We start from the raw sequence: 18,548 nt of genomic DNA on the forward strand, positions 1-18,548 counted from the left end.
AGCAAAGGAGGAAATAACAGTGGCTATGACCATCATTTTTCAATCCTCTGACTGCAGGTGGGGTGCTGGAAGACCGCTAACGTTGTACCTCTGTTTAAAAAGGGAGAACGGGATAGGCTGAGTAATTACAGGCTAGTCAGCCTAACCTTGGTGGTGGGCAAATTGTTGGGAAAAAATTCTGAGGGACAGGATAAATCTTCATTCAGAAAGGTACAGATTAATCAAGGACAGTCAGCATGGATTTGTTAAGGGAAGGTCGTGTCTGATTAACTTGATTTAATTTTTTGAGGAGGTAATAAGGAAGGTTGATGAGGGCAATGAGTTTGATGTAGTCGACATGGATTTTAGCAAGATTTTTGACAAGGTTCCACATGGCAGACTGGTCACAAAAGTAAAAGCCCATGGGATCCAAGGGAAAGTGGTAGTTGGATTCATAATTGGCTCCGTGACAGGAGGCAAAGGGTAATGGTTGACGGATGTTTTTGTGACTAGAAAACTGTTTCCAGTGGTGTTCCTCAAAGCTCAGTACTAGGTCCCTTGGTTTTTGTGGTATCCATCAATGATTTAGACTTCAATATAGGAGGCATGATAAAGAAGACTGCAGATGATATTCAAAAGAGGGAGACAGAAAGCAGGAAACTATAGGCCAGTTAGCCTAACATCTGTCATTGGGAAAATGCTGGAATCCATTATTAAGGAAGCAGTAAATAGGACATTTAGAAAATCATTATGCAATCAAGCAGAATCAACATGGTTTTATGAAAGGTAAATAGTATTTGAGGATGTAACGAGCACGGTGGATAAAGGGGAACCAATAGATGTAGTGTATTTCGATTTCCAAAAGGCATTCGATAAGGTGCCACATAAAAGGTTACGAGACAAGATAAGAGCTCATGGTATTGGGAGAAATATATTAGCATGGCTAGAGGATTGGCTACTTTTATAGAAAACAGAGAGTCGGGATAAATGGGTCATTTTCAGATACAAATTTCAACTAGTGGGGTGCCAAAACTGGGACTGGGCCGTAACTATTTACAATCTATATTAATGACTTGGATGAAGGGACCGAGTGTACTGCAGCCAAATTTGCTGATGATATAAAGATAGGTGGGAAAGCAAGTTGTGAGGGGAACACAAAATACTCTGTAAAGGGATATATATATATAGATAAGATAGGTTAAGTGAGTGGGCAAACATTTGGCAAATGGAGTATAATGTGGGAAAATGTGAGGTTATCTACTTTAATAGGAAGAATAGAAAAGCAAAATATTATTTAAATGGAGAGACTACAGAATGCTGTGGTACAGAGGGATCTGGGTGTCCTTATACATGAAACACAAAAAGTGAGTATGCAGGTACAGCAAGTAATTAGGAAGGCAGATGGAATGTTGGCCTTTATTGAAAGGGGGATAGAGTATAAAAGTAGGGAATTCCTGCTACAACTGTACTGAGACCACACTTAAGAGTACTGCATAGTTTAATTCTCCTTATTTGAGGAGGGATATACTTACACTGGAAGCAGTTCAGAGAAGGTTCACTTGGTTTATTCCTGGGATGAAGGGGTTGTCTTATGAAGAAAGCTTGAGCAGGTTGGGCCTATACTCATTGGAGTTTAGAAGAATGAGGAGTGATCTTTTTGAAACATAAAAGATTCTGAGGGGGCTTAACAGGGTAGATGCTGAGAGGATGTTTCCCCTCGTGGGGAATCTAGAACTAGGGGGCAGAGTTTCAGAATAAGGGGCCGCCCATTTAAGGAGATGAGGAGGAATTTCTTCTCTGAGGGTCGTAAATCTGTGCAATTCTCTGCCCCAGAGAGCTGTGGAGGCTGGGTCATTGAATATATTGAACTCATTGAATGGCGGTGCAGGCTAGAAGGGCTGAATGGCCTGCTCCTGCACCTATTTTCTATGTTTCTATATTCACGGCTGAGGTAGACAGATTCTTGAACTATAGGGGAGTCCTGCTCCTATTTCTTATGATACAAAAATTGGCCGTGTGGTTGATAGTGAGGAAGAAAGCTGTAGACTGCAGGAAGATATCAATGGACTGGTCAGGTGGGCAGAAAAGTGGCAAATGGAATTCAATCCAGAGAAGTGTGAGGTCATGTATTTGGGGAGGGCTAACAAGGCAAGGGAATACACAATGAATGGTAGGATACTGTGAAGTGTAGAGGAACAGAGGGACCTTGGAGTGCTTGTCCACGTATCCCTGAAGGTAGCAGGACAGGCATACGGGATACTGTCCTTTATTAGCCGAGAGATAGAATATAAGAGCAGGGAGGTTATGCTTGAACCGTATAAAACACTAGTTAGGCCACAGCTAGAGTACTGTGTACAGTTCTGGTCACCACATAACAGGAAATGTGAGATTATACGAGAGAGGGTACAGAGGAGATTTATGAAGATGTTGCCAGGACTGGAGAATTTTAGCTATGAGGAAAGATTGGATAGGCTGGGGTCGCTTTCTTTGGAACAGAGAAGGCTGAAGGGAGACCAAATTGAGGTGTAGAAAATTATGAGGGGCCTAGATAGAGTGGACAGGAAGGACCTATTTCCCCTAGCAGAGAGTCAATAACCAGGGGACCTAGATTTAATTGGTAAAAGTATTAGAGGAGAGTTGAGGAGAACTATTTTCATCCAGAGGGTGGTGAGGCCTGAAAGGGTGGGAGAGGCAGAAACACTCATCAACAACTTGTATTTATATAGCGCCATTAACGTAGTAAAACGTCCCAAAGTGCTTCGCAGCAGTGTTGTAAGACAAAACAAATAAATTTGACACCGATCCACATAAGAAGAAATTACAGATGTCCAAAAGCTTGGTCAGAGAGGTAGGTTTTAAGGAGGAAAGAGAGGTAGAGGCGGAGAGGTTTAGGGAGGGAGTTCCAGAGCTTAGGGCCCAGGCAGCTGACACAATGGGTCAAATGGCCTCCTTCAGCCAAGGTCTTATTAAATGGCAGAGCCGGCTCGAGGGGCCAGGTGACCTACTCCTGCTCCTATTTCTTATGTTCTTATGTGCCATATATTTCTATGATTCTGTGACTCTACTAAGCGAATCAAGGGATATGGGGATGGTGGGAAAGTGGAGTTGAGGTAGAAGTGAAGCCATGATCTTAGTGAATGGCAGAGCAGGTTCGAGGGGCCCTATGGCCTATTCCTGTTCCTATTTCTTATGTAATGGAAGAGGGAACACTTAAAAAAAAAAAGCCCAAACTGTTTCTCTCCTATTCCCAATCCCACTCCAAAATAGACAGAGAAGCAATTACTCTTTGCAACAATCAGTAACTCACCTGTCATTTAACTTCTCTAGGAGGTAGGAACCCAGCCCAGAACCTGTCCCTCCAGCAATGGAATGACACAGAACAAAGCCCTACAGCCAAAAACAGTATAAAATGGCAGAAAACATTACTGCACAAACTGGTTACATATCATTGACACAACCTGCAGCACAAGCTGATACAGTGTAGACTGACAGCATAGTCCAAACTCAAAGATCAAGGAAGATTTTAGTAATTATTGCAGATCTGGAGCTAGTGAGCAACATGAAAAACAGGGTTGGTCCCCAGGCTTGATGGTAATGGTAGAGTGAGGGATATGCCAGGCCATGAGCTTACAGATTGTGGTGGAATACAATTCCGCTGCTGCTGATGACCCACAGCGGCTCCAGTTTTGAGCTCCTTGATCTGTCCTGAACCTATCCCATTTAGCACGGTGGTAGTGCCACACAACACGATGGAGGGTGTCCTCAGTGTGAAGACGGGACTTCGTCTCCACAATGTCTGTGTGGTGGTCACTGCTACCAATGCCGTCATGGACAGATGCATCTGTGACAGGTAGATTGGTGAGGACGAGGTCAAGTAGGTTTTTCCCTCATGTTGGTTCTCTCACCACCTGCCACAGGCTCAGTCTGGCAGCTATGTCCGTCAGGACTCGGCCAGCTGTGGTGCTACCGAGCCACTCTTGGTGATGGACATTGAAGTCCCCCACCAGAGTACGTTTTGTGCCCTTGCTACCTTTAGTGTTTCTTCCAAGTGGTGTTCATCATGGACAAGTACTGATTCATCAGCTGAGGTGGTAATCAGCAGGAGGTTTCTTTTCCCATATTTGACCTGAAGCCATGAGACTTCATGGGGTCCGGAGTCAATGTTGAGGACTCCGAGGGCCACACCCTCCCGACTGTATACCAATGAGCCGCCACCTCTGGTGGGTCTGTCCTGCCGGTGAGGACAGGATGAGGTCTTCATCTGTGGTCAACTAACTTGTAAACACTTACTCTCTAGCCTCACACATATCAGGACACACTTGTGCAAGGTACTGGAGATTGGCTGGCACATAGGTCTGTATCCAGTGCAGGTTGGGAAGAAAATTGAAAATAAAACATGTGGCAGCATGACCACCGTACCAACAGGATAATGAAAATCGATACTCAAATCAAGGCTGAGCAAAGGTTACATGACACCTCAAAGCCTGCCTCTCCAGTACCCTAACTCTCCCATTAAAGCACTCTCATTAACTCATCACCGGTACAATTGAGATCAGTTTTGTTCTGGTCTTCGGTGCAGTTGTACATTTTCTGGGTTCCATTACAAGAACTGCACGCAGAAAGCCAAGTGCGGTCTAACCTGTGCATTGTAAAGCCTTAGCTTGACCTCTGAAGACTCATGCTCAGAATTCCTCACGGGTTCTCCTGAACGGCCAAAGTTATGGCCACTGATCAAACCTGAGGCAATTCCCAGTGATGTGCTCTACCGTTCCAGTTATATATCCCAGCATTCTGGTTATTTCAACTGCTTTGCCACATTATCTATATAATGAAACTGATGAGTTAGCCATCATTCCCAGGACCCTTTCCAAATCTCTCGCTGCTAATTCAATCTCATTCATTGTATATTTTCAACTCAGAGAATTTTAGATTTATATTTTATTTGCCATTTGTTTGATCAGTTGCACAACTGACCTAAATCCTTTTGTAAATCTTTGAACTGCATCCTCGTTGTCGACTTATTATTTTGGGTCATCAGAAAATTTGACAAATTATATTTAGTTTTCATACCCAGATTGTTACAACAATTTGCATTTATACAGCACCTTTAATATTGAAAAACATCCAAAAGATATTTCACAGAAGCATAACCAGACAAAAATGGACTCTGAGCTAATGAAAGAGTGACTGAAAACTTGGTCTAAGAGGATGCTGAAGGAGAAGAGAGGTGACAAGGCAGAAAAGTTTAGGGAGGGAATTCCAGAGCTTAGGGCCTAGATGCCTGAAGGTATGCCGCCAGTGGCAGGGCAAAGGGAATGGAGAATGTCCAAGAGTCCAGAGTTGGAAGAACGCAGAAATGTTTGAGGGTTGCAAGGTTGGAGGAAGTTAGACATAGGGAGTGATGAGGCCATGTAGGGATTTGAAAACCCAATGTATGTCAGCCAGGCCTGGGGCGGTGGGTGAAGAGAATTTGATGCAAGTTAAGATACAGGCAGCAGAGTTCTAGATGAGGAAGTTAATGGAGGGTGGAGAATGGAAGGCCGGCCAGGAGAGCACTGGAATAGTCGAGTTTTGAGGTGACAAAGGCATGGATAAGGATTTCGGCAGCAGATAGGCTGAGGCAAGCAGAATTATAGAAGCACAAGAGGCCGCCATTTGGCCTGTCCCACCTGTGTTGGCTCTTTAAAAGAGGTGTCCAATTTAGTCCCACACCTAAGCTTTTTTACATAACTCTGCAAATTAGTCTTTTTCAATTACATGTCCAATTGTCTTTTAAAGTTCCTATGGAATCTGATTCCACCACCCTTTCAGGCAGTGCGTTCCAAATCATCTTAACACTGTGAAGACATTTTTCACTTCCCCTCTAGTTCTTTCACCAATTATTTTAAATCTATGACCTCTAGTTACCACTTGCTAGAGGAAATAGTTTATCGCTAATTGCTGTATCAAAATTCCTTGTGATTTTAAACACTTCTATCAAATCTCTTTATCCACTTTACCTTCTTTGCTTTGAGAACAATCCCAGCTTCTCCAATCTCTCCACATCACTGAACTCCCTCATCCCTGCTATCATCCTGGTAAACCTCCTCTATACCCTCTCTAGGGCCTTAGCGTGGTGCCCAGAACTTTACACAACACCCAGCTGAGGCCTAACCAGGGATCTGTAAAGGTTTAGCATGGCTTCCTTGTTTTAATATTCAATGTCCCTATTTACAAAGCCAAGTAACCCATACACTTTCTTCACCATCTTCTCAATGTGCCCTGCCACTTTCAAAGATTTGTGAATATGCAACCCCCTTAACAAAGTACCATTTAGATTACACTGCTTCTCCATGTTGTTTTCACACTAATCCACATTAAATTGCATCTGCCATGTGTCTGCCCATTTCACCAGTCTTGCCCTCCTACGGTCTGTTATTATCCTGTTTACTATTTAGTATGTTACAAAATGTTGGTATTGTTTGCAAACTTTAATACTGTACTCCCTATACCCAAGTCCACGTCATTTTTATACAAGAAAAACAATTATCCTAATAATGACCCCTGGGGGGCCTCACTCCATATTTCCCTGTTGTCATTAAAACATGAATTCACCATTACCCTTAGCCAATTTACCACTGGCCCTTTAATACCATGTGGTTCTAATTTCCAAATAAGTCTGTTATGAGGTACTTTATCAAGTGCCTTTTGAAAGTCCATATATACAACTTTTACTGCACTTTTATTAACCCTCTCTGTTCCTGCTAAGAACTCAATCACGTTAGTCAGATACGACTTGCCTTCAACAAATTCGTGCTGGCTGTCCCTCATTAACCCATGCTTCTCCAAGTGAGAATTAATTTTGTCCTTCACAATGGTGTCTAGTAGTTTTGCCACCACTGATGTTACTGATCAGCCTGTAATTACCAGGTTTATTCCTCACCCCTTTTTCGAACCGGGTGTAATATTTGCAATCTTCCAGTCCTCTGGCACTACTCCAACACCTAAGCAGGATTGACAGATTGTGGTCAGAGCTTCTGCTATCTTCACCCTCCCTCAGCAATCTAGGATGCATCCCGCATCCCATCTGGGCAGGATGACTTGTTGACTTTGCGTGATGCCAGTCTATTTCACATTCCCTTTCTATTTTTATCCTATCCAATATCTCTACTCCAATATTAACTTCACATCCTTTTGTGAAGACAGATGCAAGGAACTAATTCGGTACCTCAGTCATGCCCTCTGCCTGCACAAGAAAATTTTCATTTTTTTATCCCTAATCAGCCCTTTTACTATCCTTTTTCCATGTATTTTTGAAAGATTTTGGGGTTCCTTTTCATGTTACCTGCTAATTTTTTCTCATACTCTCTCTTTGCCTTCTTGTATCCTTTTTCAATTCCCCCCGCACTCTGTATTCTGCCGGGTTTTCCATTGTATTCTGCACCTGACATTTGTCAGAAATTTACAGCGCAGGAGGCCGCCATTTCGACCCATCATGTCCGCGCCGGCCGACAATGAGCCACATGGCCCTTGGTCAGCAGCCCTGAAGGTTACTTATAAACCTATGAACAACGGCGGACAGATAAAGTCATAAACCTCCTTTTTGTTTTACTTTAACCTCTATTTCTTTTTGTCATCCAGGGAGCTCTAGCTTTGGATGCCCACCTTTCCTCCTTATGGGAATATGCTTGGGTTTGCAACCGAACTATCTCCGCCTTGAAGGCCTGCCATTGCTCATTTACTGTTTCCCTGGCCTGGCCAATCTTTTTTCTCGTCCACCAGTGCTAAATCCCTTCTCAAATCACCGAAATTGGCTCTCTTCCAGTTGGGTATTTTCACCTTTGAATTTTTTATTTGTCCATTTCCATAACTACTTTAAAGTTAAATATATCATTTTTTTCCCCCAGATGTTCCCCCACTGCAACGCACTCCACGTGCCTTACTTCATTCCCCACAACTAGATCAAGCACTGTTGGGCTAGAAACTTTAAGAAAGTTTTCTGTACACATTTTAGGAATCCTTCACCCTCCTTTGTGATCGCGAGGATATGGAGTCCGAAAATCAGCTCAGAGTTAAACAAAGAGGGTGCAGAAAAGATTTACAAGAATGGTTCCAGGGATGAGGGGCTTCAGCAGTTACCTGGATAGACTGGAGAAGCTGGGGTTGTTCTCCTTGGAGCAGTGAAGGTTGAGAGGAGATTTGAGAGAGAGAGATTCAAAATCATGAAGGATCGAGACAGAGTAGATAGAGAGAAACTGTCCCCATTGGTGGAAGGGTCAAGGGGGACACAGATTTAAGGCGATTGGCAGAAGAACCAAAGGCGACACGAGAAAAAACTTGTTTTACGCAGCGAGTGGTTAGGATCTGGAATGCGCTGCCTGAGAGGGTGATGGAGGCAGACTCAATCGTGGCCTTCAAAAGGAAATTGGCTAAGTGCCTGAAGGAAAAAGATTTGCAGAGCTCCGGGGAAAGGGCGGGGGAGTGGGACTGGTTGAGGTGTTCTTGCGTCAAACTGCCGCAGGCTCGATGGGCCGAATGGCCTCCTTCTGTGCTGTAACCATTCTATGATCGTGTGATGTTGAGGCTGCAAATGGTCGGCTTTGACCAGAGACAGGAGTTAGTGCCATCCACCAGAACAGACAGAAGAGGCCTCGATTTAATTTCTCATCCGAAAGATAGCATCTCCAACAATGCAACACTCCCACATTACTACAGTGAAGTGTCACCCCTAGCTTACGTATTCAAGTCTTGGAGTGGGGCTTTGAACCAACAACTTCTGACTCTGAGATAAATGCTAATAGCCAAGTGAAGAGGCTTCCTATTTTTCAAACAGCTTCTTATTCAGTCCTAGTTTCTATCCTGGATTTCTGTGGCTTTTAATTAAATTAACTATTGTATTGTTGCTATAGAGACAGTCCTTTAGCCTACCCACTAGAATAGATCCCATTATTTAACCTGCCATTGTCATTAAGTTGGCAGGCATGTAGTTTCCCAGGTCTATTTATCACCCTCATCATAGGCACTACATTTGCTTTCTTCAAGCCCAACAGAACCCCACCAGTTCAGAAAAGGGAGTACATTGGATTACAGGTACTATCCTTTCACATCTCAGAATCTGCTTTCAACGCCGCTTGGACTGAAGGACTAGGTGGAAAGTAGAAACATTCTCAATGGTGCATTAGGGCGTGTTCTTTTGAGGAGGATATTAAGGTGGACTAAGAGTTTTACTCTGCTTCCAGCCATTCTATACCTGACCTGAATGTGCCAGATCTGGTGTTGGGTCATAATACTGAAGCATTCATTCTCCTAAATTGACTAAAATATAAATTGCCCTATACAGCTGCAAGAAATGACAGAGCAGTGCAGCAGACTCAATAAATACACTCAATTCCAGCACAAAATGTCTGCACCTCTGTGCTCAAAGCACTGTGTGTATATCTGGCTCATTTCAAAACAGTAAATTGCTGCAAACTGAAGTCAGGATGTGTTTCTAGGTTGAAATCAGAAGGTTCAGGCTTCTATTAGAGAACACGTGATAAACTCATGCGTAACCTACCATTTTTCTATGTTTAGTCAGTTAGCCAAGTGCTTGTTTGCCCAGCACCATCTGGCAGATGAGTCAATAAATGGCATTTCTGCCTTATTTTAGTTACTGTGTCATAGGTTTTAATGGATTTGAAGGGGAAATATTTGGTTAACCCAGTTGGAGATATACATTTCAATCTTAAGACAGAATAGTTACAAAACTTCAGCCACCCCATAACACACACCACCTGGCGTTTTGGTCTTGCTTTTGAAAGAAATCAAGAACAGAATGAATCTCTTTGACCGAAATGTTAAAACAGGTAACTGGTGTGGTGATTACTGGTAAACCACACAGCTTATTACAAACGACTGTATAAAGTTCAATGGCGTATCTAAAAACAGATTTAAAGCGTAGACTCACCTCCAAACTGTCGCTGCCATCAGCCTCTCGGTCAATAATATCAAAAATATCCTCATGGATTTTCTCACCCTATTCAGAGCAAAAAGAACAGACTTGACCACAACTTTTAAAAATAAAGGACTGCTGTCACAAGAGAGCTGACCACGAAAGTCAGACACACCCTCTTACAAACCACAGGATGGGTGTCAAGCAACTACAACAAATACAGCTATCGCTGGTCTCCATCAGATGTAGAATAAATCATGCAATTCAAAGAGCTCTGCAACCCACCAACAAAAACATTGTGGGGGACAGAAATCCGTATGTATAATACTGAGTGCACTGTGATTACTATATACTGCACCACAACACATGCTGCCCAGCTGATACTGCGGGACTTGGAACTACAGCTTTCTGTGCACAAGAATCGGACGCTTTTTGTTGTTTTTCTTTGGAGATGCACAGCATGCTTGAGGCACTTGCAATAGGCAGGCTGCCTCTCTCACCCCCCATCCCGATAAACACATACCTGCCACAAATCATCGCTACAAAATAACTGCACCTACTGCATGCACCTGAGCGAGCACATGCAAGATGAGTACACGGCTGAGGACAGAGCCATCCCCATCTTCCTCTCAGTTACGATGTAGACTAATAATATATTGATGGTTTAAGAATACAGGGGTGGGGGGGAGGGAGTTACGATGGTCCACCTTCCAGCAGAGCTCCCTCAATCTCTCCAAAATCAGAAGGAAATTGCAGAGTGGTCAGAGGATTATGGGTATCCAGTGAAGGAGATGGACCAGAAGCAGAGTATGGGACTTATGGAATGGGTCAAAGGGGAAAATAACAAGTTTCTCAATAAATTAATTCCTCCTGTTATTGTGCCACCTCAGGGTACATGCATCACCAACATTTGTATTATATTATACCGCACGTTAAGGGCAGTTTCTCAGAGTGGTTGGAAGTGGGTAGGAAATACAAATAGGAAGACAGACTTTTTCATTAGAACAACACAGATTATAGGGCAATAAAATAAAAATGTTTACAATGATGTGAGAACAGAGGGCAGGAGAAACTCCTTCAGAGAGTTGAGGCTGTGGAATTCACGCCTGGGGTTAGTGGCTGAGGCAGAAATGGCCAACATTCAGGACGAGATTGGAGAGGGGGTTGAAGGAGAAGGGGATGAAGGGATATGGGAACAGGGTGGATAAATGTGATTGGGATTATTTGCTCGTGTGGAAGCTAAACACTGATGCAGACTGTTAGGCCGAATGGCCCGTTTGTGTTACCATTTTAAGCAATACCCACCTGTGAGTAGCCACTGGCCCAGTTGTTGCCTGCCCCTCCACCATGCTCCGACAGGTAGATATTCTCTGGGTTGTACAGGTTGGCGTAGGGTGAATTCAGGATGGTATGAATCACACGAGGTTCCAAATCTAACAACACAGCCCTTGGGATATAATGCTCATCATCTGCCTAAACAAACATACATTAAACTTATCACACAATGAATCGAGAGAGAGTTAGGTGCAATAAGAGTGATGTTGTAAATATACAAGATTCCAACTAATGAAGGAAAAACTTTTGGTCCATGTACTGGCTTTTTGTATATATATTTTCTTTAAAATGTGTTCGAGATATTTCTAACACGGATATGGCCGATTTATTGCCCATCCCCAGTTCACTGAGCTGGGTGGCTTGCTAGAGAGCATTAAGAGTCAATCATGTAGCGTGGGCCTGAAGCTACTTGTGAACCAGTGAGGTTTTTACAACAAGCAGTCATCTAGTTCTGCTGCTTTCTCACAAGTTACCAGATTTATTATACACAATTTGCCATGGTGGAACTTGAACTCTAAATCTCTAGGTTGCTAGTCCAATGCCATAACCACTACACTAGTATACCCAATGTGGAACTGCCTATGTGTTCTTTGATAAGATGACTCGGGTCTAGGAAAATACGTCAAGCAGGCACTATTCACCTTAGGCTCACCAAGGTATCTCATCTGGTTGCCAGTGGCCTCCTGGAATTGATAAGTTTACAACCTCAGTGGCAGTCCTGGCTGCTTTAATACATTTATGTCAAAGATTATCTTGACTATGCCTGCAGCCATGTCAATTTTTAATACTTTGGCATCTGAGTTGCTACAAAACTCACCTAAGCAACCAATTTTAAAAGGTCCTCACTCCTCCAAAATAGACTGGGAGTTGAAGGAAGAAATCAGTTAACAAAAGGATTTTAAGATTATTTAGGAGAGGAGACAGAAAAAGCTAAAACTAAAATATAAATAGGACAAAGAGAATGCAAATTAAAAGGCAGACAGGATGAGGAGTGTTGAGATTTTTTTAAATGTTCACTTCAAACTGTTTTAACTACTTGTGCTAGTAATCCAGGACAGTTATTACCGTAACAAAGCGAATCCAGAAACACAGGGCAGTTTCTACTGGGTTGTGCTGCTTTTTTGATTTTTTGCACTGATTTAAAAAACATCGGGGTAGAAGCCGGACCTGCTCCCAGATCGAACTATTCATGGTAAATTGCCACTCATTTCTAATTTTGCGATCGACACCAAATTTGGGGCGGGGGAGGCGGGGGAAAGAGAGAATAGTCAATACTGAGGAGGACTGCAACAAATTATAGGATATTACTAAACTTGCAGAATGGGCATATAATTGGCAGCTGAATTCCAGCACAGATAAATGTGAGGTATTACATTTTGGTAGGAAGAATAGGGAGGTCACTTATTACTTGGTGGGGTAAAAGAGCAAAGGGATACACAAATCGCTAAAAGTAGCGACACAGGTTAACAAGGCCATTAAAAAAAAGCAAACCAAGCACTGGGTTTATTTATAGAAGTATAGAATTGAAAAGTAGTGAAGTTATACTAAACTTGTATCGAACCTTGGTTAGACCACACTTGGGAGACTGCGTACAATTCTGGTTGCCATATTATAGTAAGGATATAAAGGCGGCAACAACAACTTGTATTTATATAGCACCTTTAGCATAGTGAAAAGTCCCAAGGCGCTTCACAGGAGCATAAGAACATAAGAATTAGGAACAGGAGTAGGCCATCTAGCCCCTCGAGCCTGCTCCGCCATTCAACAAGATCATGGCTGATCTGACCGTGGACTCAGCTCCACTTACCCGCCCGCTCCCCATAATCCTTAATTCCCTTATTGGTTAAAAATCTATCTATCTGTGATTTGAATACATTCAATGAGCTAGCCTCAACTGCTTCCTTGGGCAGAGAATTCCACAGATTCACAACTCTCTGGGTTGTGGTATGAGACACCAATCTGCATAATCCACATAAGTAGAAATTAGGGCAGGTGACTGGTCAAAGAGGTCGGTTTTAAGGAGCATCTTGAAGGAGAGAGAGGTAGAGAGGTGGAGAGGTGGAGAGGTTTAGGGAGGGAGTCCCAGAGCTTGGGGCCCAGGCCACCAATGGTTGAGCGATTATAATCAGGGATGCTCAGGAGGGCAGAATTAGAGGAGCGCAGACATCTCGGGAAGCTGTGGGGCTGGAGGAGATTAGAGATAGGGAGGGGTGAGGCCATGGAGGGATTTGAAAATAAGGATGAGAATTTTGAAATCGAGGCATTACTTAACCAGAAGCCAATGTAGGTCAGTGAGTACAGGCGGGACTTGGTGCGAGTTAGGACAATGAAGAGGGTGCAGAGAAGATTTACAAGGATGAATCAGAAAAGCGAGGGTATACATATCAGGAAAGGATGAACAGGCTGGGTCTCTTTTCTCTTGAAAAAAGGCTGAGGGGTGACCTAATAGAGGTCTTTAAAATGATGAAGGTTTTGATAGAGTGGATACAGAGAGAATGTTTCCACTTTTGGGAAAGAGCATAACTAGAGGCCATCAATATAAGTCACCAAGAAATCAAATAGGGAATTCAGAAGAAACTTCTTTGCCCAGAGGATGGTGAGAATGTGGAACTCGCTGCCACAGGGAGTGGTTGAGGCAAATAGAATAGATGCATTTAAGGAGAGGCTAGATAAGCATATGAGAGAGAAAGGAATAGAGAGTTATGCTGAAGAGTTAGTTGAGCAAAGACGGGAGGAGGCATGGACTGGTTAGGCTGAATGGCCTGTTTCTGTGCCGTATATCCCATGGAATCGTGCCCATTTTCAGGCCTTCGAGGAGGTTCTTAAAGTTAAGCTGCATTTTTCTTTTTAGGTACAAGGACAGAAATATTTTAAAAGCTTAATATATATATTAATTCACTAAGAAACTGACTACTTTTTTAATGTGGGAGTCACTGGCAAGCCCAACATTTATTTCCCATTCCTAACTGCCCATTGTACACCAATGTAACGAGTAAATGGTTCAGCATGGTTTCTTAAATGTCTTTTTTTTTGAGTTAGTTAAAATCCGGTTACTCATAGGTGGTGGTCTAGACACTGATTAAAATGATTATTTTTTTCATAGAATCAGAAATTTACAGCATAGATGGAGGCCATTCGACCCATCGTGTCTGTTTTGTGATCAACCCATTTTGTGCTGTACCTGTATTAATAAAGCGGCACCAAGTTAACACTTAAATATATCAAGGAATATTTTTTTAATGCAAAAAAAAAAATCACATTTAAAATTATGTTCTAAAACGCTGGTCGATTGTGCTGGTCCATGGAAGGTTGTGTTTGCTGATATGCAAATGAGTTTGAGCGTAAATGTGAGCAAAAAAAACTACTTAAAACTAACACAATTTGCTTCCAGATCGGCGATTGAGCCCAAAGAACCCAACTATTGGCCCAGATATTTCCGTGTGGTGGCAGGAACCGAGAAATTAAACCCCACACGGCTCAAACTTGGAGATCAGCTACTAAAAATGTAACTATAAGTTTTAAATACATACAAGGACCAGGATTTTTTGAATGAATACTCAAAAGCTAATGTGGGACTTTCCATCAAAAATTAGCCCTTTAAAGAAATGTTTGTCTGTTCTATGGTGCCCTCTCCTGGTAAACTCTTCACAGTACGCTGACATTTGAAACTTCTCATCTTTCATGGGGTAGGATTTGTTGATGCAGACTATATTTCTGATCATTTTAAATGCAAACAATTAATCTCTGCAGAGATCACATTTGTTTTTCTCTAAAAAGTAGTTACAAAAATTCCTAGTTGTGAAACCTGTTGAATTCCATTGCCATTTATAAGACTGAACTGGACCACAACCATTGCCTTCTAAGTTTAACTCTCCAATTTACACCTAATGCTATCCCACATCTGACAGAAATCTGATGAAAATCAGCCCATGTAAATGCATTCAACTGGCCAGAAGTAGAACTGTGGATGAAGTTTGCTCGATAATATCACAATCAGAATGACTAGCTGATTTGTAATTAAGTGGCAAACTAAATGCATTAACCTGTCGGTGAAGCCACTTTGCAGGTTGGTATCATGAACAAACTAGCCCTAAGTATTCGCAGGCATGATGTTTGGTGCCAGACTCCCCAATGCACGAGTCATTCCTGCTCTCTGTAGGAACAGGAGGGCATTCAGCAGCTTGTGTCTGTCCTGCCATTCAGTTAGATCACGGCTGGTCTGTATCTTAACTCCATCTACTCGCCTTGGTTCCATAACTCTTAGGGTGGTCGGAGGAGCTGCATTATCATCCGAAAACACGTCAGGTTCCACATGCACGCTGAAAACACCCAGCTCTACCTCACCACCGCCTCTCTCAACTCATTCACCATCTGCGATTTGTTACGCTGCTTGTCCAACATCCAGTACTGGATGATCAGAAATTTCCTCCAATTAAATCATCATCATAGGCAGTCCCTCGAAATCGAGGAAGACTTGCCTCCACTCTAAAAGTGGGTTCTCAGGTAACTGAACAGTCCAATTCGGGAATTACAATCTCTGTCACAGGTTGAAGGAGAGGGTGGGTGGGGAGTCTGGTTTGCCGCACGCTCCTTCCGCTGTCTGTGTTTGTTTTCTGCATGCTCTCAGCGATGAGACTTGAGGTGCTCAGCGCCCTCCCGGATGCTCTTCCTCCTCCACTTAGGGCGGTCTTGGGTCAGGGGCTCCCAGGTGTTGGTGGGGTTGTTTCACTTTATCAAGGAGGGTTTGAGGGTGTCCTTGAAACGTTTCCTCTGCCCACCTGGGGCTCATCTGCTGTGTAGGAGTTCCGAGTAGAGCGCTTGCTTTGGGAGTCTCGTGTCGGGCATGCGGACGATGTGGCCCATCCAACAGAGCTGGTCGAGTGTGGTCAGTGCATCGATGCTGGGGATGTTGGCCTGATCGAGAACACGGACGTTGGTATGTCTGTCCTCCCAGGGGATTTGCAGGATCTTGCGGAGGCATTATTGGTGGTACTTCTCCAGAGCTTTGAGCTGTCTCGTAAATATGGTCTATGTCTCTGAGCCATACAGGAGGGCGGGTATCACTACAGCCCTGTAGACCATAAGCTTGGTGCCAGATTTGAGGTTCTGATCTTCAAACACTCTCTTCCTCAAGCGAACGAAGGCTGCGCTGGCGCACTGGAGGCGGTGTTGGACTTCGTCGTCGATGTCTGCCCTTGCTGATAGGCTCCCGAGGTATGGAAAGTGGTCCACGTTGTCCAAGGCTGCGCCGTGGATTTTGATGACCGGGGTCAGTGCTGTGAGGCAGGGTCAGGTTGGTGGAGGACCTTTGTTTTATGGATGTTTAGTGTAAGGCCCATGCTTTCGTACGTCTCGTAAGATACTGACGATGGCTTGGAGTTCGGCCTCTGCCACGCAAGTCTTGTCCGACGACAGAGGATGGGACGACCTTGGATCTAGCCTGGAGGTGATGAAGCTTGAACAACTTCCCAATGGTTCTATAGTTTAGTTCCACTCCAGCTTGTTGAGATTGAGATGGAGCATTGCAGCGAGGAAGATTGAGAAAAGCCTTGGCGCGATGATGCAGCCCTGCTCAACCCCAGTCCGGATGTGGTCTGTGGTGTGTGGTGGATCCGTTGGTCAGGATCACGGCCTGCATGTCGTTGTGGAGCAGGCGGAGGATGGTGACAAACTTTTGGGGGCAGCCGAAATGGAGGAGGACACTCTACAATCCCTCACGGTTGACAGTGTCAAAGGCCTTTGAGAGGTCAAAGAAGGCCATGTACAAGGGTTGGTGCTGTTCCCTGCATTTCTCTTGCAGTTGTCACGCGGTGAAGATCATGTCCGTTGTACCCCTTAGTGGATGGAATCTGCATTGTGACTCTGTTCGGGCCTCCATCCGATTAAATATTGGAAAGACCAAAGTAATTTTCAGTCCCCGCCACCAACTCCGTTCTCGAGCCACCAATTCCAGCCCCCTCCCTGCCCACCGTCTGAGGCTGAGCTACTGTTCACAACCCTGGTGTGTCATATTTGTTACTGAGCTGAGCTTCAGATTCCATACCCTCTCCATCACCAAGACCACTTATTAGCATCTCCGTAACATCGCCTGCCTTCGCCCTGCCTCTGCTCACCTGCTGCCGAAACCATGTCTTTGTTACCTCTAGACTTGAATATTCCAATGCTTTCCTGGCCGGCCTCACACCTTGCACCCTCTTCAAACTCCAGCTCATCCAAAATTTTGCTGCCTGTATTCTGAACTGCATCAAGTCGCATTCACCCATCACCCCTCTGCTCACTCATCTACAGTGGCGCCTGGTCTAGCAACGCCTCGATTTTAAAATTATCATCATGGTTTTCAAGTCCCTATATGGCCTCATCCCTCCCTATCTCAATAATCTCCACCAGCGCTACAACCCTCCGAGATCTCTGCTGCTCCAACTCTTGCCACTTGCGCATCCCTATTCCCAGCGCTCCGCCATTGGCAGCCGTGCCTTCAGCTGCCTGGGCCGTAAGCTCTGGAATTCCCTCCCTATAACTTTCCGCCTCTCTGTCCTCCTTTAAGACGCTCCTGAAAACCTACCTCTTTGACCAAGTTTTTTGTCACCTCTCCTCTAACATTTCATGTGTCAAATTTTGTTTTGATAACACTCCTGTGAAGCACCTCAGGACGTTTTACTGCATTAAAAGATACTATCTAAATGCAAGTAGTTGTTGTTGTATTAGGGAACAGTCCCTAAATATATCCCAATTAATAAAAATGCTGCCAAAACTGCCAGAGTTAGTCAGGCCAGTCTCTGCTTTATCCTTGCATCAACACCTGCAGAACAGAAATGTGGAGTAAGAATTTTAGCCACTGAAAAAAATCTAACCTTTAAATACAGTAAGCATTTCTGTGAAGTTCCCTTCTGCCTTCAAAAGACATTATTCATAATCAAGGGGTCAGCTTCCACATGTATGCCAATAGCACCCACCTCTGCCACGCTACTGCTCAACTTCAATACTACTACTGTGCCGTCTGATGGCATATCCAGTATCGGTGGAGTATCAGTTGGAACTTTCCGGAACTTAAGAGTGGAAAAACAGAATGTTCGCCTCTTGCAAAGAAATCTGAACCCCGAATCCATTCCACTCGACAGCAGCTTGCTCAGTCAGAACCTGTTAGTCGGAACCTCAGTGTCCAGCTTGACCATAAACTGAATTTCAAATATAGAATCATACAGCATAGGAGGCCATTCAGCCCTGGTCTGTGCCTGCTCTATGCTACAGATCTTTTTAAAAACAGCCTTATCAACTTGACCTGCCACCATCAAAGATTTGTTTGTGTGAAACGCCCACATCTCTG

At 43.8% G+C, this 18,548-nt stretch overlaps 1 protein-coding gene across 1 annotated transcript in view; it reads right to left on the minus strand.

The window, feature by feature from the left end:
- Positions 1–18,548, minus strand: part of tubg1 (tubulin, gamma 1) — a 73,705-nt gene that overhangs the window by 35,011 nt on the left and 20,146 nt on the right. The window contains exons 3-5 of the mRNA XM_070864062.1: positions 11,195–11,362; positions 9,905–9,973; positions 3,287–3,366 (exon numbers count right to left, since the gene is read on the minus strand). Coding sequence (XP_070720163.1) covers positions 3,287–3,366; positions 9,905–9,973; positions 11,195–11,362 — 317 coding nt within the window. The remainder of the gene's footprint in view (positions 1–3,286; positions 3,367–9,904; positions 9,974–11,194; positions 11,363–18,548) is intronic.

This window comes from Pristiophorus japonicus, chromosome 21, assembly GCF_044704955.1.
Source record: "Pristiophorus japonicus isolate sPriJap1 chromosome 21, sPriJap1.hap1, whole genome shotgun sequence".
Taxonomy (NCBI): Eukaryota; Metazoa; Chordata; class Chondrichthyes; family Pristiophoridae; genus Pristiophorus; species Pristiophorus japonicus.